Below are 27,000 nucleotides of genomic sequence, written 5' to 3' on the forward strand. Positions count from 1 at the left end.
TTGCAAGAATCCCCTAAAAACTTATCGCTGTGTAATAATGTTCAAGTATCTCCAGCACGGAAGGATGCCATTTGGCCCATCGTGTCAGTGCCGGCTCTTTTTTAAGAAGTTATTCATTCACAGGATGCGGGCGTCGCTGGCAAGGCCAGCATTTATTGCCCATCCTCAATTGCCCTCGAGAAGGTGGTGGTGAGCCACCTTCTTGAACCGCTGCAGTCCATCGTAGCAGTTTTTCTTCGATACGGCAGAGTGGCTTGCTGGTGATCATTTCAGAGGGCAGTTAAGATTCAACCACGTTGCTGTGGGGTCTGGAGTCATCTAGGCCAGGCCGGGTAAGGACGGCAGGTTTCCTTCCCTAAAGGACGCAAGTGAACCAGTTGGGTTTTTACAATAATGTGGGAGTTTCATGGTCACCATTACTGATACTAGCTTTTTATTCCAGATTCATTGAATTAACTGAATTAAATTCCCCAACTGCCATGGTGGAGTTTGAACACGTCTCTGGATCATTAGTCCAGGCCCCTGGATTACTAGTCCAGTAATAGAACCACGATGCTAGTGTACTCATGAAAAGAGCTCTACAATTAGTCCCATTCCCCTGCTCTTTCCCTATAGCCCAGCACTTTTTTTTCCTTTTCAAGTATTTGTCCAATTCCCTTTTGAAAGTTATTGAATCTGCTTCCACCATTCTTTCAAGCAGTGCATTCCAGATCATAACTCGCTGCATAATTTTTTCCCCCCTCATGTCATCTCTGGTTCTTTTGCCTTAAGTCTGTGTCCTCAACCTTCTGCCACTGGAAAAAGTTTCTCCCGTCCATGATTTTGAACACCTCGATCAAATCTCCCTTATCCATCTCTACTCCAAGGAGAACAATCCCAGTTTCTCTAGTGGCATGGTAAAGGAAGGCAGTTCATAAAGAAAATTGAGGACGCAAATGGTGTGAAAATTACGTCATTTTCATAAGCAACGCGGAACATTTTCAGGAAGACAAGGATTGATGCAAGAGAGATGTGCTGCACTTAAGCAAAGAAGGAACGCTGTGACCTCTGAAGAAATAAACAATGATTTAAACTAGTTTGGCAGGGGTGGGGGGGGGGGGGGGAGCATTGGGTTCCAAAGAAGACTTTTTGAAGAGTGGAACGTAGGCAATGACATAATGACTCGGGGTGCTTGCATAAGGTGCTCAACAAATCAAACTCAAATAAGGACAGCTAACTTACACTGAGACACAAGGGTTCTTAAAAAAAATGAAAAGAAAAATATGTTAGTTTTCCCTTGTCATTAAGGTAGATGAAACGAAGCAGTTATGTTAAACTTGTACAGAACCTTGGTTGGACCACACTTGGGAGTACAGTTCTGGTCTCCATATTACAATAAAAAGAACATAGATCACTGGAGAAGGTGCAAAAAAGATTTACCAGAATAATACCAGAAATGAGAGGTTATATTCATCAGGAAAGATTGAACAAACTGGGACTCTCTTTTTCTAGAAAAAAGACTGAGTGGTAGGTAACCTGATCGAGGTCTTCAAGGTTATGAAAGAGTTTGATGGAGATGTAGTAGAGATGCTTCCACTTGCAAGCGAGACCAGAACTAGGGGCCATAAAAATAAGGCAAGTCACTAATAAATCCAATAGTGAATTCAGGAGAAACTTCTTTACCTAGACAGTGGTGAGAATGTGGAACTCGCTACCACTAGAAGTAGTTGAGACAAATAGCGTAGATACATTTAAGGGGAAGCTAGATAAGCACATGAGGAAGAAAGGAATAGAAAGATATGTTGATGGGGTTAGATGAAGCAAGGTAGGCCGAATGGCCTGTTTCTGTGCTGTAAATTCTATATACTTCATCTCACCCATTCAACATATCTTTCCATTCCTTTCTCCCTCATGTATTTAGAGCTTCCCCTTAAATGTATCTATGCTATTTGATTGTTCATTCCAGGAGTCATAGATTTTCACATAGTTTTGCAATAGTTGCAATGATAGCAACTGATGCACAAGACACGCACACCTGCATTACTGGATATTCCCCAAAAAAATATCCATTTTCACTTGTAATGTTATATACATGGCATTTTTTTTTTTTTTTTAAAGCTGTACCCATAATGATTTATGTATACCACTTCAGTCAATTGCAGCCAAAGGGTCATTTAATTTTGAAGTAGAACATGGCAAATGGAATATAATGTGGAGAAATGTGAAGTTATCTACTTTGATAGGAAAAATAGAAAAGCAGAGTATTTTTTAAATGGAGAGAGATTGCAAAATGTTGGTGATCAGATGGACCTGGGTGCCCTTGTACACAAATCATTGAAAGTTAACATGCAGGTACAGCAAGCAATTAGGAAAGCAAATGGTATGTTGGCCTTTATTACAAGAGGACTTGAGTAGAAGAGTAAAGACACCTTACTGCAATTATATAGGGCCCAGGTGAGACCACACCTGGAGTATTGTGTACAGTTTTAGTCTCCTTACCTAAGGAAGGATATTCTTGCCATAGAGGGAGCGCAACAAAGGTTCATCAGACTGGTTCCTGGGACGGGGGGGATTGTCCCATGAGGAGAGATTGAGCAGACTCGGCCTATATTCTAGAGTTTAGAAAAATGAGAGGTGATCTCATTGAAACATACAAAATTCTTACAGGGCTTGACAGGGTAGATACAGGAAGGATGTTTCCCCTGGCTGAGGCTGGAACCCAGGGTCACAGTCTCAGAATAAGGGGTCAGCTATTTAGGACGGAGATGAGGAGGAATTTCTTCACTCAGAGGGTGGTGAATCTTTGGAATTCTCTACCCCAGAAGGCTGTGCCTCCGAGGCTCAGTCGTTGAGTATATTCAAGACAGAGATCGATAGATTTTTGGATATTAAGGGAATCAAGGGATATGGGGATAGTGCAGGAAAGGGGAGTTGAGGTAGATGATCAGCCACGATCTTATTGAATGGCGGAGCAGGCTCGAAGGGCCCTATTTCTTATGTGACATTATTCTGGGGCTCACTTAGACTGGTCAGCACTTTTCCAATCTTTATTTAAATATTCATAACATGTGGTACTCCTGCAAGTACTATCAAAATTTTAAAAAATTTAAGTCACTTGGGCAATTTGAATCAGGGCTTGACTAGACGCTATGCTGCAGGTCTCAGGCGGGAAACAACCGTATCAATGCACCATTAGACTTTTTCCCTAGAGAGACAGTTTAAAGCACTACTTCTGTAAGTTAAATATTTTGCAACAGAAAGTGATAAACTTCATACACTGTCTAGGGCCTGGGATACCGTACATGATTAGCAGTGTCTGTATTAGTTGGCTTAATAACCTGTTGTTTGCTACTAAAAGCCCACAATGATACTTTTACTTTCTTCTAGGTATTTGATAACATTTGAGAAATTAGGACGGGGAGGTCCCTCTCCAAATGTGTTTGAATTATTTGCAGAAGATTCTTACAGGAGAGAATTCTCACATATTCTCACAAGCGAACAACTTTCCTTTAATTTTTTTAAAAAGGTTGAAGCACAAATTTGCTTTCAACGTACCACATTGTCACTGCTGGTATATTTTGCGGACTTCTGGTCTGTTCATTGCCTATGCTGTATTACAAGATTCAGTTTTCTTGAACGTGCTCTGCGGCAGATTGACATTATTTCTACGGTTAACTATGACTCCAAGGTGGAATAAATACAAGAGAGCGCTTTATAGAGGTTATGAGTAGCTGAGCTATTTTGAGCTGTAGTATTGCAATGCTGGGTTCACGTTTAAACCAGACTTCAAATTTCAGTCTTGCTATTTATACTCTCGACTTCGGAGATGGGGAGAGGGGGAGAAGAGGGCAAGAGTAGAGAGAGTGTTGCCACCCCACCCCCCCCTGCCCTCTGTCATCTTGAGAGAAAGGGAAAACTGGGATTGGTTCCTTACTAAAAAAAATTATTGATCTGGATAAATCTTTTGATTGTGATTTTTATGCTTTGTTCTTTGAGCTACTCTGATCAGCTACTCATTATGACCCAGAAATGTTTTTGGTTCCTGTTATTATTCTGGCCCAGATCCAAGGCTTTCTGATGTTACAGAATGAAGTATAGGGTCCTGAATTTATTTAGTATGATTAGCCACTTGATCTAGTAGTCGTCTTGTTTAGATTCTCTATTGGGCAGGTGCCAAGTGCTTTCTTCATTTGTTGTTCCAATTTTATGATTTTGTATGCTTCAACACTGTCCAATTATGTAAAACATGAACCCTGGAAAATTTCAAAATGCAAAACCTATGATCCAAACAAACCAAGAGACACAAAGCTGGGGAGTCCTTATAACCTCTTCAAGAATCCATTAAGTCACTTCTCCCTTCTGTTTCTCTGAATCTATACTTTCCTCCATCACTGGAGTGGGCAGTAGGCAGCCTAGTTCAGAGACATGGTCACAAAGTTATAAATACTACTTCTTGGTAAAACCAGAAGAATGCATTCACTGCGATGGGGAACCAACCCCAGTTTTCTCCTCGTCCCAAGATGAGGAAATACTCGCTGGTCCCTCGAAGGCAAAAAATAAATAAATATCAAGAATGAAATTCAAAGCCTGGTTTCAATATGAACTCAGCATTGCAGTGCTGCAAGACCTGGGCCACAGGCAATACTTTTATAATTCAAATAGCTTGGTAGATTCAAAACTGTTCAGTAGTTTCTTTAAGACTGCACATTTGCCTCTACTTCTAATGATATGCCTTCAAATCTATCTCTAGACTGTAGAGTTTGACTCCTAGCTCATCAGCTTTACATTGGATTCTTTCTTGTAGGTCTTCTCTGCAGTGACTGCAAGTCACAATAATTATAGTTGGACAGTTACAACACCGAGGCCTAGAAATTCGGTGGCGCCCCGCTCGCCTGGGCGCCGGAAGTTCCGCCCCGGAAGGAGCCGATTGCGCCAGCGCGATATTCAGTTTCAGCGCCCCAAACGGAAGCGGGGCGCTGTTTGAGGCACCCCGCGTCCCTCTTGGGGTGCTGAAACTGAATATCGCAGCGCTGCGGTACTGCAGGCCTTCCTCCCCTTCTTAAAGGGGAGGGGCCTGCACCAGCGCGATCAGAGATTGCAAGTGCCGGCAAAAGAGCCCGGCACCGAGGAGAGGTGCCAGGCTCTTGGGACACAGCCGGCACTGCCCGGCCGGGGACAGCGACACGAGGAGGTGCTGGCAGGCGGCCAGCAAAAAAAATGGCCGCCTCGCACCTCCCCTTTAATTAGCGCCACTACCGCCACAGGTCAGCTCCCCTGAACCGGTCGCAGATTGCGACCAGCGTTAGAGCGGGGGGCGCGACCCAATATCGCGATCGGGGCGCTGCACACACTGATGACGTCATTGGTGGCGGCGCAGCGCTACAGGCTAACGTCGCCATTAGCGCCCCGCTAAATTTCGCGGGAGGCGTGGCCAGTGGCGCTAAAGCCACTAAGTGCCCTCTTTGGGCGCTAACTGGTGGCGCAGCCCACCGAATTTCTAGGCCTGAATGTTTAAACTAAAAAGTGACAGGAATGGAATTCTCTACGCTTGCAACTGAATTCTTCAATTAAGAAAGTCTATACACAAGTGCTTTAACACACACACACTAAAATGTTATAACCGTTGTAAAGCAGTAACAGTAAAGTCTCAACACTGATACGCACAGCACATTCATCAAGATCTTCCTCCCAAGTACCTTGGGGTAAAACAGATATAAACGGCACACCTGAATAACACTAACAAACCACGCCACTATAAGTATCCTTGTTTGAATCAAAACGCGACCAGCAAAAGGCGTAACATGGAACAAGTATTCCATCAGCCATTAGTGGTATTCATATCCACTTCATAAAAGCAGCAAGAGTGGACAAAGTCATGAATCTCTGTCTACTAGCCCATGGTTAATTATAAAGAGTTGCTATTTAATTTTACATTGCTAGCTAATTTCCCACAGCACCGATTGCAGTGCTGGTATTGATAAGTGGGGCAAGGAAACTTTAAAGAACACAGTGGCTTGCGTAATTTGGGGTCTGGCAGATCAGCCAATTCAGAAAGCACGGATTATGCTGCTCTAAGTTTTCTTTAGGCAGCATGATCAACAGACGACCTCTACTCTCAACAAGCCTGTGTAGGTGTCCCCCTGTTCTGGAAGGGCAGACCATTATGTCAGATACAGACCCACAAACAGAAATAGCGACAATCCAAGGGCAAGGAGTTGGTGGGAAGGAGATCTGATCTGGTGGAATGCAGGCCGAGTAGGTGGTGGCATTGGGTGGCTAGAGTCACAGGTGGATGTGCAGAACTGACGGGGAACTATCTATCATGACAGGAACTGAACGGTCATGACAGGTTTCAGTTTTTGGTTTGGAAATCAGATTGATGCTGACCACTGGTCCATGACACAGTTAGCATGGACCAATCAGCAACATTTGGTAATAACCTACATTACATATTCTTGCAGACAATTTAACAAACAGGCATTTTCCCCATGTTTGCTTTACTGTGGTTTTTGCTGGTGATAATGCCATAACATAATTCCAGATGGTTGGCTCACAATTGTGTACAACCATATTGAACCAGAAACAGAATGCCAGAGAATTTTACTGGCTGATAAACAGGAATACCAGAGTGATATCATAAATAAAATACCACATAGTTGCAGATGGTTTTACAACTAACTTTTCCAGATGTCTGCCAGAATCAATCCAATAGCAAAAAGACTGCAATGGTTTAAACACGCCTCAACATTGCGTAGAAAGTATTAAGCAGTTTCAAAACTATATGAATGTGCGCAAGAAGAATTCATGAAATTTGAAAAGTGTGCTTGGCGCTGGAAAAGCGTTAACGGTTCCTGTGATTTCTTCAATTGGAAATGCTTTTGAAAAGCTTACAGTTGTGGGATAAACATTTAACAGATTGTGCATACTAGTTATTTGGAGGTGGGAGGAGCACTTCCTGCACTGTATCGGATCAATAATACACATGTATACAGCAGAAGTCAGCACAGTTGATAAGGTTTTGAATTGAGGTATAGATCAGCCATAAAATTGTGGAACAGGCTCAAGTGCCTCAATGGTCTACTCCTGTTACTAAGTTGGACGCGACTGCTGCCAACGAACTGGAAGCTGTGTAGAAACATTCTGCGCATGCGCGCTGCTGGTTCGTTAAATTTTTTTTGAAAGAGCCCGAGAGGCAGCGGACTCCTGGAAAAAATGCCGGGGAGGCAGCAGGCTCCTTGGAAAAAAAAAAAAATCATGCTTCTGGTTCCAGATTAATGCACAGTACACTTCTGCGCAGCTTCCGGTCGTTGGCAGCAGTCACTCCGTTAAAGAAAACAGAACTAAAAATTAGGTACCTTCACCATGTCAATTCCACCTTGCTTCTTCTGCAGGGTGATGGCAAAATCTGGCACTTTTGTTTCCTCTAGATACAGAACTAATGTTGCCAGGTTCCCCGAGCATCATTCTTGCTGCAAGCCAAATGTAAAGCTGCCGGACTTAATAACACAAGCTGTCAGGAAAGCGCGTTCTCACCAAGTCTTGTGAGCTCCTGTCTTAGCGAGTCCAGGCAATTTAACATATGACTTGCAGCACCTTTTTTCAGCTTGATTGTTTTAAATTGACACATGGCGAGAGTGGTCAAAGACTCCAGGCAACGAGTCAGAAAGTAAATTCTGGAAGCCTATTATTAGGGCCACTGTTTTATAGTCACTAAATAAATTCACTCAGCAGGGATGGGCAACTCTTACACATCAGTAACTTAACCTCTGACTCCTGCGAGAATGCCATAAAGATCTACATGTATACACAGTAAATAAAACCATATAGTGCAAGACAGCACAAGACACTATTTAGTAGCACAATATTGATGACAATGTTAGTCTTATGGGCTGGAAACAAGGAATTAATTTTGAGAGTTTAATCTGGTCCCAATAAATGTAATGGTTCGGTAGTTGCACTTAAAAGGTATGATGGACTTCTATAATAAAAATTGACTCAAAATTATTCAAACTTTCAGTACCTCTGTCACAAGATGTTTTCCACCAAGTATACAGTCACCAACTAATAAAAGCACTGAAGCAGAACAAATCTGATTTGGTTCTCCCCATTCATTCATACTTGAATCTGTAAGCAAAATAGTTATGCATCACAAATCAAGAAATAAATTTGATCAATGGTGTAAACTGAACTGCTGGAATATTCATGAACCACTTGAAAGGTTCCTAAAACCGTACATGCAGATTCTGCCCTTGATTTAAGGATACAGCATCTGTGGCCAGTCAAATAATTTCACCTCTCAAATTGTGCAATTCTTCCAGAACATTCACATTAAATGTAAAACTCAACCAAAGAGTGATAATCCCGCTTAACCGAGGTTGGAACACGAGAGAAAGTTCTTTGGGAGGGGGAATTCCTTTTTAAATTTCAATTTTTTCCCTCCTGGTACAGTACCTGCATCATCCTACAATATTAAAGGTTACTGATTTTTTTGCACACTCAAAATTCAAGTCTAATCAAATTAGTTCAAAGTCATTCAAATTGAAGCAGTTTTTTTCATTGTATAAAAGGGTAGCCCAAACAAAATGAACATGAAATTAATAAACAGCTAATTTTCTCGTGGGTACTCTGGTCAGACTTTGAAGTATGCAGCTTGAATTTGTAATTTTAAAGAAATATCTTGTAAACAAGAGTTTTATTCAGTAACAATGACAATGTACCTTGCTCGTATTACCGATAATTTTAAGGACTGTATGCAATAGATAAACAATGCATCCTGCTTTCATACACACGCAGTTAAACGCGGAAAGCAGGAAGTTGCTGTTTGAGTTGCCCGGTTTCTCCAGAAGCTTCGCTATAACCGGCACCTTGCCGAGACTCCGCACTGAAACACATGGAAGGGTGAAGTTGCTGTACTTGCGTGATACCCACTAAACTAGTCAGAAAAAGTTAGGGCTTCTCCATTCAAGTTTAATACATTTTTAACAGCATGATTAAGTCTTAATTACTGCCAAACAACCTCGCTGGCACTGAAAATTAACTTAGAGTCTTATTATTGCTGGAGATTTAAAAAAAGTAAATTTTTTTTTTTTTTTCCAAACTTTTTCTTTCTCTCTTAATCCCATCATTTTTCCTTCTTTATTGTCTGTATAGGATTTGGCATTGAATTAAGAACATAAGACATAGGAGCAGGAGTAGGTCATTAGGCCCCTCGAGCCTGCTCCGTCATTCAATTAGATCATGGTTGATCTGTACCGCAACTCCACTTACTCACCATCGTCCCATATCCCATATGCTGTTACCCAACAAAAATCTACCAATCGCAGTCCTGAAAGCTCCAATTGACCCAGCATCCAGCGCCTTTTGGGGGAACAAGTTCCAGATTTCCACTCCTGTGAAAAAGCACTTCCTGATTTCACTCCGAAATGGCTAGTTCTCATTTTAGAATTTTACCCCCTTAATCATTTTAAATACCTCAATTTGATCACACCTCAACCTTCTAGATTCAAGGGAACAAGCCAAGCTATGCAATCTGCCCATATAATTTAATTTTAAGCTACAGCACTACTATTCCAATGAATCTGCGCTGTACCCCTACCAAGCAAATATATCTTTTCGGAGGTTCGGTGCCCAGAACTGAACGCATCATTCCAGATCAGATCCAACCAAGGTTCTGTACATTTTTGCTAATAATCTCATGTAGAACTTTATGAAATGCTTTCCGGAAGACCATATAGACAACATCCAACACTGCGATCCACCACGCTAGTGACCTAGTAAAAAAATTCACAAGTAGATTCACAAATCCAGCAAAAAGGGCAATTGTGGCTATACAAACAGACTTTGAAAATGGACTTCTGTTTTCAGTCTATCACTAGGCTTTAGTTATGTATTTGTATTAATGTGCTATAGGAAAAAAAATCAATATGCTGTAATGTGTCAACATGATTGACATTTTACTCAATTTAGACCACAAATTGTTGGGCCAAGCGATAGCATTATAATCACCGGTATTTAATCACAATGCTCTGCCCACATACAACCAAAGGAAGAAACCTCCACGAAGCATTTCATCAAATCACTCAAAATCCCAAAGGGCTTCATATCCAAATCATTTTTGAAGTGCAGTCACTTATGTAAAAAAAAAGCTGCAGTAGCCAGTTTTAGCACAGCAAGGTCTCACCAACGCCACGGTGATGAACAGACTGCTTTCAGTGTTCCTTGAGAAAGCCAAGCTTGCCAGGAAATTGACAGAATACGTTGCTCTTCAAATAGTGCCAAGGGGTCTTCCAGAGCGATCCGAGTGGGCAAGTGGAACCTCATCTGAATGAGGGAAGCTCTGAAAATGCAGCACTCCCTCAGTACCATACTGCACTGAACTATCAGTTTACAGTCTTGGATTGGGGCTTAAACCTATAATGTTCTGACTCAGGAGAGTGCGCTACCAACAGAGCCAAACCAAACCAACACTGGGTAAAATCGACAAAGACACTAAAAAAAAAATTGTTGAAAAAATTCTCAGCAATTTATCCAATTTATGCATTTCAAACATGAGCTTTCAAAGACCACATGTAGGCCATTAAAAATTGTAGGAAGTTTTACTGCAGCTATCACACTCCCAACATTATATACCCTCTCATGCATCTTGGCTTTTTGTGAACTATTCTTCCACAATTAGCTTTTCACATTTGTTACCAGCTGCTGCTAATGATATGATGGCCACCTTATAAGCACTAAATGATCACTATTCAAACTAGCTTTAAGCCAGTAAGTAGACTATTCCAACCCTCTTGAATTGATATCTGTGCAGGAAAAATGCCAGATAAGGAACATTTTATATTGCAACAGAAAACAAAGGCAGAAAAACTAGAGAAGTTTTAGAATTGGTGTTCTTCTGCCAGTCACAGTGCTCCAGATTCAGAAGTTACCATTCACACAGCCAGGTTTGATTTGTTCTATTTCCTGACCAGCTGGGTTTTTTTTTTAAATGCTGTCCAGCCAAGGAAACCCCAAAAGGGACTGGTTGAAAAGAAAAGGCGTGCTCCAACAGGGCTTTTCACAACAGGTTTATACTGTTCATCTGATCAACTATACTGTCCAACAGTTTATTTCAGTAGTTGTGCAGGAACAGTTTTTCAACTATTTTACATTTTATATCACATACAAACATTTCCAATACGAGATCATTCTGAGAAAAGGAAATTAATTACTTGGGTTTTAAGCACATAAAACATGACAAATGGAAAAGCTACAGGCTGGCCATTTTAGAACCGTGTATTGTGCATGTCAATAGAATTAAATTAAAGCCCTTAAAAATCAGGATTTTATGACTGCTACAGCATAGTGAAAAGGAACTGGGCTAATAAACATTCTACCTGCTTTGCACAAACCAACTTTAGAATGGTAGAGCATGAATATATGTGACTTAACAAGACCATGACATTGCAAGCTTTAGGCTTAATTATTGTTCTCAAATCTTAAAAGGAGACCAATAAAAGTGCTCAATTCAGTTGTGCATTATTAGGTGCTCTTGCAGACATGCAATGCAAAAACAAACCATTATTTAGCCTAAAGTAAGCATTCAATTTAAAAGGTTCTTGTAGAAATAACAAACATGGTCTAGTGGGCAGACAATTCAGCTCCTGGTTCTTGCACACTAAAAACGCTAAAGGCCGTGACCCATTTCCTTGTATAATTAAATGACCAGAAACAAAACTATGGCTGAAACATAAACCGACCCAAACAAGCACCAATGTGGCAAAATGACCTCGCCATTCTGTGTTGTCTGGAGACATACAGGGCAGATCAAAAGATCATGCTGGTGTCAGTTTTAAGGCACATACAATGCCACAACACTCAGTGTGATCAGAAAGGCGAGACTGAATTACACTACTGTATGAAAGGACAGTGACAAATACTAATCAAGGTAAAAATAGTAAAAACATCAGCCCATTAAAAACAAATGCAAAATTCACTGCTGCATCCTTCTGTGCAGAACATGGAAAAAAAAACACATATACACTTCTAAAAAAAATCCAGTGATATTTAAAGGTTGTACTTACAAATCAACTTTAAGCTGTATTAATGACATAATTGGTGAACACAAATACAGTATTAAAACTGGAACCAAAGCCAATTCTTTCATTTTACAGCTGAAAGAATATCGGGTTCCACTTTGAGCCAAACTAAATAGATTAACAATGGCAAAACGCAGAATTATGAAAGGAAAGTTAATGAGAATAAAATCGTGGAAAAGGGGAAGGAAGCAAAGAAAAACAAACAAAATCTTTCATTTTGAGATGGATGAGAAAAGAGAGATTACTACAAGCAAGTTTTGGGGGCTGAAGTGGTGATAAATTCTCAGTCCACAAAAACAAGTCTGAGCTGATAAAGGAACACGGGGATATTTACCATTTATGCCTTTATGTAAAGGGTTGCACCCATGATTGGCTTACTGAGGCTGGGAGTTATGCCGAGAGGCAGAGTTAGGTGGAGGAGTGGGATTATAAACTCTCTTTTCCTCCATCCCAAATTGAAATCAATGTTTTCTTTGCCTCTATTTTATTCTCATTAAACTTTTCTTTCATAATTCTTCTGTGTTTTGTCATTGCTAATTTTCTATTTAGCTTGGCTTGAATAATAAACCCTCTTGGCCACTGCAAAATTATCTTTCCAATCTCAATCATTAAAATAGTTGAAGAAAATTATATACTGCCTCTAAGTATCAGTCCTGTTTCTTGCAATCAATATGTACAGCAGTACAGTGTCCACATGCTAGGCCTACCCAATGCACTGCAACACAACCAGAGAGTGCATCTTACCTGGTTGTGGAGAAAGCAACAACTTGCATTTGTATTGGCCCAGAATTTCGGGTCTCCACGGGCGAGTACGCACGGGGTACTCACCTGTAAGCCCAATGGAAGCGCCGGTTTCCTGCATGCACTGCGTATGCGCGGGAAACCGGCACTTCCGTTCCCCTGAACGAAGGGGTTCAGAGGTCGAACGCATGCGCAGGAGAGGCGGCGCGTGCGCATCGAACTTACGTTTTTTTGCAGGTTTTCCCGGGAGGGTAAGTCTCCAGAAGTTACACATATAAAAAGCAGTCGCAAGGCCTGCTTTTTACAAGGTAAGTGGTGAATTAATTAAAATTATAACAATTTTTTCCACAGGTTTAAATACTTTAAAGAAAGGTAAGTTTATTTTTAGTCCCGTTAGAAAATAAAATTATTTTTTTCAAAAATTTAAATTAGTTTAAAAGTTATTTCATGTAATTTATAGTTTATTTAAAAAATGTGATAAAAAAAATTATTTGAAGATTTAGTGATGTTTTGGGGCTTGTAGTATTTATAAGCTTGACAGCCCTTCCTGTCAAACTTATGAATGAAGCATTCCCGGCTCTGATTGGCTCTCCATGGCCCACGTGATCCCAGGGGACGCATCGAACTAACTGCGCCCCTGGGATATGCAAGCACTGCGCGCCGGCAGTTGGAGCAGGCCCCGGAGCGGAATTCCACGGGGGCCCACAGCTTAACGGCCGGCACGCTAGGTAAGTGCAGGTCGGGGGCTTACACCCGCGGGAAGCCCTCGACCCGAATTTCTGGGCCATTGCCTTTAACGTAGAAAAATGCTCAAACAACTGAAGACCAAATGTGGAGCATTGGAACTTTAATCATTCCAATGATGCCTTGCAGAATGCATTCTAGAATCACATGGCACCTTATTTTTTTCCCCATATGGATTAATATGAATAGATGTCTTGACTGTGGCACAATCTCAATTGCTCAAGATTCAGCAACACTGCTGTTTTGTCACATTATTCCAAATTTAACTTCTCACCTGCAGTTTCTGTTGCGACCTTGGTTGATCCCACTCCTCCAAATAATTCTGCCTCTCAACATAACTCCCAACCTCAGCAAGCCAATCATTGGTGCAGCCCACAAGATAAAAAAAGGCATAAATAGTAAATATCCAGGGTTTCGCTTTCATCTTCCTGCATACTTCTCACATCCAAAATCAACTGAGCAACCAGTCACTCTTCTTCAAAGAGCCCTTCGAGATGGAAACAAAAACCTTGCAATAATTTAACCACATGATGTGGTGATGGGGAGGTTTCTCCTGGGTGGGCCGAATGTTTTCATCTCCCAGATGCATCTTGAGATTTTATTGTGGAAGAAAAGGCCTTCACCTTGCCCAATCACATTAGCGAACTCTCTGAACTTCTGTCGTCTCTTGCCCGGCTGCCATTCGTATAATCCTCGGCTATCCTGCCACCTCTACTGGCTGGGTCATGTGGATGCTCACCAATGGAAGTGGTTTACCTGTACTGCCCAGGGAGAGTGAAGCCACTCCATAAACTAAACAGCTTTAGACGGAGCACAGGCAAGCCTCGATTCACATGAAAATGACAGGATGGCAGGTAGAAAAGAAAATTAAACCAAAAAAACATGATGGAAAGAAAATTAATTCAAAAAGGGGGGAGGAAAACACTAACTGAAAAGGAGGGGGGGGGGGGGGGAAAGAGAGAAAGTTAAAAAAATTGAATTGATTGAGAAAACAACAGCTCGATCCAAGTCATAGCCATCCTTACCAGAGTCTCTGGGAAATGGAGACATTAACTCGACAGTTTTATTCAAGCTATTGTCAGCATAATTTATATCCACCCCACAACATTTTCAGACATTATTTTAGTGTCCAATGTTTACAGGCAGAAACCTGAATTCCAATGTATTGAGCTCCAATTTACCTCTCTAATCCACTTCTTATAAGTAATTATCTGCAGTACATGGAAACATTTTTAAAAGGCCTTTTTAAATATCAATTTTAATATAGATTTTAAATTCTAGTCTTAAAGATTTGTACACTGTCCATTACAATTATAAAAGTATTCAAATTGTGTGTGCCGCGAGATATCATCCCCAGGTCTCAGAGAAGACCCAAGAATCGTGGAACATTAAGCAGAAGGGGAAAGAGACCCAGAGTAAAAGGTTACAAAAAAACTCCATGAGAAAGAACAGAGCACCCCTCATAACATGCCACTTTGATCGCTGACTACCCTGGAACATTTCAAGGATATAAGTTATAAAGTGAAGTATTTGCTTTGTTTAAATATTTCTGCTGGCAATAAAGTCAGGTACAATTTTAACTGTGCAAGCCTATTGTGATTCTCAGACAGAAGTCTATTCACCATGTTTGACCTCAAACAAAAGTATTAGAGTCAGTCTGTTAAAAAAGGTAAAACCCAATACAGGAAACTCTGGTATCCGGCACCAACGGGACCGCCGTGTTGCCGGTTGATTAAAAATTCCGGATAACGGAGAGGTTTATCTACCGAGGCTATTTTTAACAAAGAAAATTTTTTAAAAATCAAGAAATGCGCAGTATACAGTAATTGGGTACTCACCTACAGAATGTTGTGTTAAATGGATGGCAGAAGATGCTTGATTAAGTACAGTACTGCCAGTTGAGGGTAGTGCAATGCAATGACTACCAGCAGCGTAGGAGACACACAGTACCCCTGTAAAATGGTGGATCAGAAGAGGCTACCGGCAGCGCGGGAGAGTCAGACTCCTGTTACAGGGGTATTGAGGTGTTCTGACTTCCGACAGCGCCAAGAAGCCGAGTAGTGGCAGTTTGGAGAACTACCCCCGCTGACTAACTCAGCCACTGCGGGAGACTCGGACTCAGCAACATTGCCGGTTGTTGAGGTGTTGTTTTTGGAGTGAGAATTTTGCCGGTCAAGAGAATTCCGGATATTTAGGTGCTGTTTAAACGAAAGTTTCCTGTAGTTTGCAAGTAAATGACATGCCACCACTAATTAAAACAAAAAATGAGAAAGCACACACTAACAACTTCATGAACCAAATTTAGATGTTTTTCTTCAACCGATCAATTTGATAAATGGTCATTAAGTGTCAACTGTGGCTCAGTTGGTAGCACCCTCCCCTCTGAGTCAGAGTGTTGTGGGTTCAAGTCCCACTCCAGAGACTGGAGCACAAACATTTAGGCCGACACTCCAGTGCAGTGCTGCACTGTCAGAGGTGCCATCTTTCAGATGAGATGTTGAACTTGAGGCCGTCTGTTCTCTCAGATGTGGACGTAAACAATCCCATGGCACTATTTTGACGGGCAGGGGAGTTATCCCCGGTGTCCTGGCAAATGTTTATCCCTCAATCAACATAACAAAAACAAACAGATTATCTGGTCATTAGCACATTGCTGTTTGTGGGAGCTTGCTGTGCGCAAATTGGCTGCCACGTTTCCCCACATTACAACAGTGACTCCACTTCTAAAAGTACTTCATTGGCTGTAAAGCGTTCTGGGATGTCGGGGGGGGGGGGGGGTCATGAAAGGCGCTATATAAATGCAAGTCTAAAAAAGAGAAAATGGTGCAGGTGAGAATCAGGCTGATTGTGATCACAAAATTTCCTACGAAGCAAAGTGACTCAACTATATTTGACAATTCTTTTAAAAATGGGATGCAATAGGATCTCAAGGTAAACCATATATTCTGACAAAAGGTCATCAACCTGAAACATTAACTCTGTTTCTCTCTCCACAGATGCTGCCTGACCTGCTGAGTATTTCCAGCACTTTGTTTTTATTTCAGACTTCCAGGTCCATAGTATTTTGCTTTCATATATTCGTACATTTGGATATTAAAGTTTCTAAATCACTGGCAAACTCCAACCATCCAAACAAAGGTGCACACCAATTCCTACACTGCAACTTCAAAAAGCTACTCGTGGAACTTCCATAATGCCTTTCCCTCGAGAGCACATTGAAAACATAGGCTTTCAAACTTCAAGCTGGGAGCCCGACGACATAGGAATTCTCGCTGGGTCCCAGTATTTTGCATGCTGTGCGCACAGTACTGCAAGAATTCTTTATTTTTTCTGTATTTGTTGACCTAGCAGCAGATTATTATGGTCACTGTAGTTTTACTCTAGATTGCTGACACTCTGAAGTTAGGATGGGGGTTGCTAGAAGTCAGTCAGTATTTGCAAACCCCGGTCCATCCCCACCAACCCCTTCCCCCAAAGGCCAAGATTTAACCACAATATTGATAACTCATAAGGATTTTTTACTTTCAAGATTTAGTTATACATGTTGGCATCCCTAAAAAAAAACACCTCATTCTCCCACTCTAAAAACACATGGTGGATTCTTCACAATCCTTTCATCCTACAATTCCACATTGTTTAAAACTAGCCACAGAATTTCTAATAAATCAGATGCACAAACCTAATCCTTCAACTTCACCCCCTCCTAATTTAGTCTTAAAGTAAAATCGGTGTAATTTATAGCAATAGATATGTTAGATGTGCAGGGGCGGGATTATATTTCAATATACAGAACTTCAGTCTGCATTCGATAGATATATCAGAATCATCAGGCTGCAGCTCCCATTCCTTCTCAAATCCAAAGGCGAATTAATCTTCGACCTTGAACCAAGGTACAGGAAACTTTGTGCTATCCGGCACCAACGGGACCGAGCTGTTGCCGTCCCATCAAAACTGCCGGACAAACCAGCGCTAATGTTGAAACATAGAGATTTTGAGCTCCGTATCTGGCAACAAACCGTGTTGCTTAGCAACAGCTTCAGCGAGACCTTGCAGAGCTTGACTGTTGAGAAAAAAGCAACGAAAAGAAAAAAAAACTAACGAAACGGCTCCTGATTTTTGCCGGTGGCTCGGACATTTAGCCTCCGGATAACACAAAGTTTCCTGTAACAGGAATTTGGATAGTTGTTTTTGGTGGAGCAGGAGAAACTGGCCACTTTTTTCCCCTCACTGGTTAAAATGGTTAATCATGTAATGTTTTTTCCAAAAAGGTTTAAAAAGCCTTCACTTGTTTATCATTGTAATATCTAAAGGTTTGCTTTTTTAAACACCGTTGCTCAAGTTCTGTTTGACGTACATTCAGACAAGCATTCTTTGTAACAATTTCCAAGTGAACACATTTGTGAAATGAAACAAATGCCTTCTGGAACCAGATTACCGATGTACAGTGACACTCAGGTAACATTAGATATATATGGCACATTTAGGAGTGAGAAGCCTCGAAAAACATTCCAAGGATCAACAAAATGTAAACATATACAGAATGTTTTTAAGCTTTGTACAATTGCATGACTGATAAAGCAACTGGCCAATTTCTAGGTAGTTGCATCACATTAACTGTTGAAAGCAGTTAGCCCCAAAAGGTGCTGGTTAATAAGAAAGGCTCTGCTCACTTCAAATTTTGCTCTAAAAGTTGATTTACAGTTTTTGAAATATGAAAAGGTAATTAGTAGCGCTGTCACAAGTAGCCATTCAAAACATGTGGAAAAGCACGGATTTTCATTTAACCAGTCAACTCCCAGATGAGAAGAAAACTATCAACATGCCTAACTAAATATACATTTTATGTAAGAGACATACATACTGGTTTGAAAAAGTCACCACAAAATAGGCCTGCATAACTTCTAGCATACAATGAGTTCACTAAAATGGTCAGCTGATTACAGCACTCAAATAAATCCAGTTTTATCGCGATTATTACCATCAGTAGGCGGGTAATTGGATTGCTCATTCCAGTTTCATAGAAAGTACGGTTTTGATACTTCTAAATCATTTTTGCCCACTAAGTTTAATTATCCAGTATTTTTAATCAAGCAGCTTTCAATCAACAGTAGATTATATTGTCAAATGAGGTACACTGACTACAATAAGTCACTACTATTGAGTGGTCAAAAAAAGGTGCATATAAAAACGTGTCCTGCTACCTGCAACACTACCTTAAAATGATGACTACACCAGTATAGTCAATTTTTCATATCAGATTTGCTTCACCATAAAAAAAATTAAGTGCTTATTAAACTTATGGGGACTTTCCAGGATATATGGAACAGATGACTTATTCAAAAGACAAGTGTCAAAGTCACAAGATAGATGTGGAAGGCCATTTGACTCATCCATTCAGAAACAAATACTACTGCTTCCCCACCCCTTTCCATCACAGCATCCAGGTTTGTTTCACATCAATCTGAAACTTTTGCCTCTCCACTCTATTCAAAGTCTATTCCGCTTGTTGATCATTGTTTGGGTGAAATTTGCTGATACCAGGCCGAAACTTGCCTTTCACTAGTTCATTTGTGACCCTTGGTATACTGTCAGAGTCTAGTTTTCACTACTGTTACAATGTTTACCACTTGCTTTCTGTAGACCTCCCTCTTGCTTCCTTTAAAGCTGAATAGGTCAAGTATATTCAGTCTTTTCCCACACTCTTGTTTTCTGATGCTAGCTTGTGGCTGGCTCCTCTCTACACTGCCCTCAGGGCTCATGTCTTGGTGACCAGAATTGATCACAGTGCTCAATGTGTGGTCTGACCAAAACACCGTACACTTTCAGGATGACATTTTACAAAGTTTAAAAAATAACGTATAGGTTTACATTTGTTGCTCCTTGGAATGTTTTAGACTCAAGGCTCATCACAGTTATCTGGTTCCAGAAAACATTTGTTTCATTTCACAAATGTGTCCACTTGGAAATTTTCCATCAATTGTGCTGAATGAAGGGAGATGTGGACACAGCGAAGAGGCTGCAAGACACACACTCACCAATCAAGTTACGTCCACATGACTAACAGTGGCCTGTCAGCATCACTTCAATTTTAGCCAGAGTATAAGTGACAAGTACCAGACACAAAGCATTGATCGACAAGGGGAACAAGAATGTCACAACAGTATCCATAAACACATTATTAAACTGAATTCAATTATACACTATCTGAACCCTAAACTAAGTACAAATGGTATTTCTCCACTTCTGCAAACATCTGCAACTGGAAGTCTTGCAGTGTAATATTGATTTCCAGAATACCCTTGAAACTTTTGCAAACTGTCCAACTTTTAGCAAGATCCGGATCACGACAATTTCTCAAAATCAATGTCATGTTCAAATTTAAGTCAAGATATAACAACTATGCTGGCGTAAAATCTTCCCATAAAATAGCATTTTACCTTTATTGTATTGCCAATATACTCTGGGAATGGAAACTGACTTTCAGTCAATAGAAAAAAAACATTTACTGAGCCCAAGCTAACACGATCACCTGAAACACCCAGACACCAGCTAGAGTGAGAATGCATAAGACCATAGGTTGCAGTTATAAAATAGCACAGCACAGCACCTTTTGTATTGACAGGACATTTAATACATAATTGCTGGCAACTTCATTAGATTATAGACTTGCATTAAAAATCCATTGCAAATTTGAGACATTTATGCAGCTGCAGATACTCAGCAGTAATAACATACAAAAACATTCAACTTGAGGAATGAGGGGGAAATCGTTTCCACACCAATTAGATCAACAGTCACCCTGCAGTTTTAGATGTGCGAGAAAAAAAGTATAATTTTATACATATAAATTAATTTTGTGTCCTTTCACTGCACAATTTGCCTTCAACACTAGTGAACAATGCTGCTAAATACATGCAATATCACATTAATGTTTCTTCATGCCCATCTATGAAGCACTTTATGTCCTAGACATTAAAAGGTACTACATTAAAGCAAGTTACTATACATTTGACTACTTTTCATGTTACTGAAATGTAAAAACGATTGCCACAATCAAAAAAACAAACTGCACTGTGAAGTAATCGCAATATTGATAATTATGCATGGTTTCAACTTTCTGTTGACACTAGCCTTTAAAATGTAAACCAATTAACAGAATTGTTTACGCCACGTGGTATCTGGGAACTACAGAATATATGTATTACACAAAGTTTTTAAATAATTTGGTTCAATTGCATTTCAAAATGCTTGGTAGAAGTCAATCATTGGCAGTCTGAAACTATAATCACCATTAATCATCAGGCTCACTTCTGAAATAATCTATTATCAATCATGAGATGATAAAAACACACCTCAACTTTCTACATTTACCTACAGTATCAATACGGTAACCTACAATGATTTATAAGTTACTTATATTCTGTTTGTACAATCTCCAACTTGTCCCAAAACTTAGAGAGAACAGTTATAAATGAAATTGGTACCATTTATTTAGTACCTTATCAAGTCCCCAGGGCAACTTGTGACTGCTTTGGGACCCGGTTTGGTCACTCTCAATGTCCTTCCAGGCAACACACACGGTCTCAGGCTGTCCCCAGACACTTCACATACAGCACATTACTTCTGAAACATGGCCACATACGTAGAGAAACAAATTATATTTATCAGATGAACAGTTAATCTGTTTATGCAGTGTCAGCTGAGGGAGGTCCTGTGTGAAGTCCCTGCTCCTCTTCAAACAGAGCCCAGCGATCTTTTATGCCTTGATTCAGTATCTCGTCTAAAAGACAGCAGTTCTGATAATGCAGCACTCCCTCAATACTGCACTGATGTGTCAACTTAAATTATGTGCTTAACTACTGGAGTGGGGTTTGAGCCCACTACCTTGAGTCAGATGCAACTAAGCCAAGCTGACACATAGTTGGTCTTTCATATTCAAAATGCAAAACAGAGTAACTCAGATCCAAACTCTGGAGTGCACTAAATGCTATTTTAGGGTACCAAACCTGCCTCTTCAAGGAGGGCAAACACGTCCCAAATGACCATTGTTTTGCATTATTTCGATTCTTGTGTATTTACAGCATACACCAAAAGCTGGTGCATAAATCATACCTGCATGCCCGTTTAAAACAAACACAATGCGGGTATGTGATTTATACAAGGTATATGACTAATCTTTCGCTTACTGGATATCTGGCACTAAAAGTCACTGGTATGACCAATGTAACCGATGTCACGGTTACATAAACTCGGGCTTTTCCAGGTGATTTTCCCATCCAGTACCATGAAACCGCCATCTCATAACAAACACGAGAATTACATTTCAAAACTCCCAGCGCCGCCGTGTAAATTTAGCCCCAAATGCACAAGTCACTACCCTAAAGTAAAGCTTAGAAATCATGCTTTTTAAAATTAAAAAAAAAAATCTACAAGTACCCGTTTGGGCAAAGCGACGGGGATAATGCTTTACAACTGAAGTAGGTTTTAAGAGCAAAGACTGTGCTATACATCCGAGGGGAAAGCCATGGGGCATTCGGAATAGAGACCGATGCGACAAGTTAGGTCGGTTGCTGAAACACACGGGAAGGTAAAAGAGCCGAGGAACAATACCGAAACGTGGGGAGAATGCACTCCATCTTAGCCCTCTGGCCGGAGTTGAGGGGGACTTAGTTTGAGAGTAAATATCCACAGTTCGGCCTCATCTCGCCGTCCCCCCCACAGCCCCTGAGCCGAGTGTGAGAGCTGGAGTGCGGCTCCTCTCTCTCTCTAAAATGGGAGAGTGCGCCCAGCACATCCCCGGGGCTCCTCACCTGTCCTCCGAGTCCATGCGGCTGAGCGGCTCCCCGTCCGACGAGTTCTCCAAACTCTGCCTCCTGTTGCCAGCGGCCGGAGCGGCGGCGGTGGCGGCCTCCTCCCGGCCCCGCTGCTGTTGCTGGCCGGCTCTGGCCCCGCTCCTGGCCGCCTGCTGCTGCTGCTGATGGAGGCTGCGGGCCGGGCCCGGCGGCCTGTGTGCGCTCTGCGGGCCGGCCTGGCCGCTCTGACTGTCGGCGCGGGCGGCGCACACGCGGCCGCTCTGTGACTCGGGCTCAGGCTCACTCGGGCTCTGCTCCTCCCGCCGCTGCTGCTGCTGTCTGGAGGCCTGGCAACGGGCGCCGCTCTTGGCTTCCGACCGGCAGCTCTTCCCGCCTGCTGTCGCTGTCCCTGCCCCTGCCACCGCCGCTTGCTGGCTCGGGGCGCCGGGGAGCGGGTGGGTGTCAGCGGTGAGGACGAGGGGCGCCGCGGGTCCGGGTCCAAGGCCGGGCGCGGCGGACGGAGCGGCGGCTGCGGCCATTTCTCAGCGCGGCTTCAGCCAGGCGGGTCACGTGCCGCGCCTGCGCCAGGGGGGAGGGAGCCAGGTACGGGGGCCCGGTCGGCCGATTGGCTGCCCACCGCGACCGCCAACTCTTTCGAAACGCACTCCTCCAAGCAAGGCTCCAGGCAACCATCAAGTGTGCAAAGAACCCCTCCAACTCAACCATTTTGATTAAAAAGTGTAACAGAATTAGGTTAACAAGTGGAATTGATCATGTGATTTTAACTCAATGGGACGGGTGTCCATTTTGCAACTTTTAATCAAACTTTGTAGACTTCGACTTATTCAATCAGCACAAGTTCTTATTTATCTATATAAAGCGGCTCTTCTGTCTGTCTGTCCGTTCTCTATACGTTTGAAAGTTACAGAGCGTACCGACGCGCGCGTCGCCTCAAAAGAAAGCTTGCGATTCCGGACCGGTCATAGGCGTATTTACGTTTCAGCCGGACAAAAACCGCGCCCGCAGTCTCCGAAAAACGTTCAGCCTTCCGCTCATTAGCATCTCATTAGCGACCGTGTGACGTCGAGGTCGACCAATCCGATGGCGGGTTCCTTCCTACAGTTGAGTGTCGAGTGACTCGACGATTGACCAATCCTACGCTTCGGTGACCTGACCGGTCGACCAATCGGTGCGTGTGTGGGCGGGCCTTATCCTTCTGAACCGAGGTGAGTGGCCGCCCTCTTGATTTTTCACGATTTTTTCCCCACACTTTCAGTGTGATAAGGAAGTAAGGTAAATATTTGAATTATGTGTTAGGGAATTAATTAACAATTTATTTGAGTTTTATATTGTGTTTAGCAACCCCCCCCCCAACTCCTCCTCACCCTCGCGCAGGGGGGACTCGGGGCCTGAAGCTCAAAAAATTTCTCTCTCTCTCTCCCCTCTCTCTCCTTTTCCTCTTCCCTCTCTCCTCTTCCCTCTCTCTCCTCCTCCTCTCCCCTCTCTGTCTCTCTCTACTTCCCCCTCTCAGGTTTCACGGTGTCGCGGACGGAGCGCGGGTGGGCCGCCCGAAGTTTCCCGCTCGCTAACGGCCGCCAAGCCGCCCTTGCCTGCTCCCCGCGGGCCACATCGCGCCGCCCGCCCGCAGCGGCCGTCCATCAGCCGCGCGATACGCGGGGGACCTCAGCTCCGGTCCGTCCCGGCCTCAGAACCCGACCACACCTTAAGCGCTAGGCCCCGCACGGCCGCTATCGCAACGGCACCGGACCTCAGGCGCTAGGCAGGGGGAGGGGCCGGAGAGGGGGAGCGGGGGAGGGGTCGGCGAGGGGTGGGGGAGGGTAGGTGGGGGGGTGGGGGAGGGGAGGGAAGGGGAGGAGAGGGAGGGGGAGGGGGGGGAGGGGGAGGAGAGGGAGGGGAGGAGGAGGAGAGGGAGGGGGAGGAGGAGGGGGAGGAGAGGGAGGGGAGGGGGAGGAGAGGGAGGGGGAGGAGAGGGAGGGGAGGGGGAGGAGAGGGAGGGGGAGGAGAGGGAGGAGAGGGGAGGGGGGGGAGGGAGGGAGAGGGAGGGGAGGGAGAGAGGGGGGGGGAGAGAGGGAGGGAGAGGGAGGGGGGGAGGGGAGAGAGGGGGAGGGGGGAGAGAGGGGGAGGGGGGAGGGGAGAGAGGGGGAGGGGGGAGGGGAGAGAGGGGGAGGGGAGAGAGGGGGAGGGGAGAGGGGAGGGAGGGGAAGGAGAGGGGAGAGAGGGGAAGGAGAGGGAGGGGGGGGGAAGGAGAGGGAGGGGGAGGGGAAGGAGAGGGAGGGGGGGGGAAGGAGAGGGAGGGGGAGGGAGGGAGAGGGAGGGGGAGGGAGGGAGAGGGAGGGGAGAGGGAGGGGAGGAGAGAGAGGGGAGGAGAGGGGAGGAGAGGGAGGGGGGGAGGGGAGGAGAGGGAGGGGGGGAGGGGAGGAGAGGGAGGGGGGGAGGGAGGAGGAGGGAGGGGGGGAGGGGAGGAGAGGGAGGGGAGGAGAGGGAGGGGAGGAGAGGGAGGGGAGGGGAGGAGAGGGGAGGAGAGGGAGGGGAGGGGAGGAGAGGGAGGGGAGGGGAGGGAGGGGGGGGAGGAGAGGGAGGGAGGGGGGGGAGGAGAGGGAGGGAGGGGGGGGAGGAGAGGGAGGGAGGGGGGGGAGGAGAGGGAGGGAGGGGGGGGAGGAGAGGGAGGGAGGGGGGGGAGGAGAGGGAGGGAGGAGAGGGAGGGAGGGGGGGGAGGAGAGGGAGGAGAGGGAGGGAGGAGAGGGAGGGGGGGAGGAGAGGGAGGGAGGGGGGGGGAGGAGAGGGAGGGAGGGGGGGGAGGAGAGGGAGGGAGGGGGGGGAGGGGAGGGAGGGGGGGGAGGGGAGGAGAGGGAGGGAGGGAGGAGAGGGAGGGAGGGAGGAGAGGGAGGGAGGGAGGGGAGGGAGGGGGGGGAGAAGAGGGAGGGAGGAGAGGGAGGGAGGGGGGGGAGGAGAGGGAGGGAGGGAGGGGGGGGAGGAGAGGGAGGGAGGGGGGGGAGGAGAGGGAGGGAGGGGGGGAGGAGAGGGAGGGAGGGGGGGAGGAGAGGGAGGGAGGGGGGGGAGGAGAGGGAGGGAGGGGGGGGAGGAGAGGGAGGGAGGGAGGGAGGGGAGGGGAGGGAGGGAGGGGAGGGAGGGAGGGGAGGAGAGGGAGGGGAGGGGAGGAGAGGGAGGGGAGGGGAGGGGAGGGGAGAGGGGAGGGGAGAGGGAGGGGAGGGGGGGGAGAGAGAGGGAGGGGAAGGGGGGAGAGAGGGAGGGGAGGGGGGGAGAGAGGGAGGGGAGGGGGGGGAGAGAGGGAGGGGAGGGGGGGGAGGAGGGGGGAGGGGAGGGGAGAGGAGAGGGAGGGAGAGGGGAGGGGAGGGGGGAGGAAGGGAGGGGAGGGGAGAGGAAGGGAGAGGAGGGGAGAGGAGGGGAGGGAGGGGAGAGGAGGGGAGGGGGGGGATAGGACAGGGACGAGGACATGACAGGGAGAGGGGGGACACACAGGGGCAGGGAGACCAAGCACCCCCAAAATTGCCCTCGCAACGCAGGGCTCCCCAGCTAGTCTAATATAACCCTTTCTACATTTAGAACGGAGTTAGGTTGGGACTGTTCATTGCTCACCTTCAACATCTTTAAAAACAGTCCAATGACTTATCAACCCAAATTCAAACTCAGCAGAAACACTTGTGTTTTCATTGGAGAGAAGGGCAGTTGTTTTCAGGACTTGTATTATGGCGCTGAGGCTTTGAACCATTGATGAACTTGCATCAGGAGATGGAAGATGCAGTTCTACACCTACAATGTTAACCTGCCTTTTCTCTTCAGATGCTGATGGGCCTACATAAGAAATAGGAGCAGGAGTCGGCTAATCAGCCCCGCAAGCCTGCTCCGCCATTCAATAAGATTATGGCTGATCCAATCTTGGCCTCAACACCACTTTCCTGCTCTCTCCCCATATCCTTCGACTCCCTTGTAGAAGGACCTGTTCTGTATTTTCAGTATTTTCTGTTTTTATTTTTGATGCTGGAAAAACTTAGCAGGCCAGGGTACTCCCTGGGTTCAAACTCAATAAAGGACAGTTTTTATAGAATGATAGAAATGACAGCACAGGTGGTGGCCGTTCAGTCCCCAATGCACATGTTCTCCTGTAACCCCTTCCCCCCCCCCCAGTTCATTTTATGTCCTCCTTTTCAAGTATTTGTCTCATTCCATCAACAGCTACTTGTGGTGAAGCATCTCATTGTCGAATAGCCCTCAGTCCATTTCCCCTTTGGGTTTTCAGTGAGAATCCAGTCTTTGTTCCCTATTTGCCCGCCAGTGGAAACAATCTTTCAATGTTTACCCACAGTAAGGAAGGTCCCAGGTTTCACTCACCCCCTTTACTGGCTGCTCCTCTCTCAGCGCTGCTCCCACTTACCATGTTGCTGCTGCTTCTGGCTCTGCAGAAAATGCTGGGCCCCACACCCACCTCATCCCCCAGTCTCCCTCTCTCCCTGACCGCCCATCCCCCAGTCTCCCTCTCTCCCTGACTGCCCATCCCCCAGTCTCCCTCTCTCCCTGATCCCCCAGTCTCCCTCTCTCCCTGACCGCCCATCCCCCAGTCTCCCTCTCTCCCTGACTGCCCATCCCCAATCTCCCTCTCTCCCTGATCCCCCAGTCTCCCTCACCACCCA

The 27,000-nt window shown here is 44.7% G+C and overlaps 1 protein-coding gene across 4 annotated transcripts in view; it reads right to left on the minus strand.

The window, feature by feature from the left end:
- LOC147105562 (uncharacterized) overlaps positions 1–23,313 on the minus strand; it is a 39,082-nt gene extending 15,769 nt beyond the window's left edge. The window contains exon 1 of one of the 4 annotated variants that reach the window (XM_086010036.1): positions 22,349–23,149. In XM_086010036.1, coding sequence (XP_085866162.1) covers positions 22,349–22,869 — 521 coding nt within the window. In that variant the 5' untranslated portion in view covers positions 22,870–23,149. Of the gene's footprint in view, positions 1–22,348 lie in introns of all 4 variants that reach the window. The other 3 variants (XM_086010035.1, XM_086010034.1, XM_086010031.1) reach the window with 3 other exon arrangements.
- Positions 23,314–27,000: the final 3,687 nt, after the last annotated feature.

The sequence above is a fragment of the Somniosus microcephalus genome, chromosome 17 (genome assembly GCF_052327205.1).
Source record: "Somniosus microcephalus isolate GS21.2 chromosome 17, FLI_Smic_1.0, whole genome shotgun sequence".
Lineage (NCBI taxonomy): Eukaryota > Metazoa > Chordata > Chondrichthyes > Squaliformes > Somniosidae > Somniosus > Somniosus microcephalus.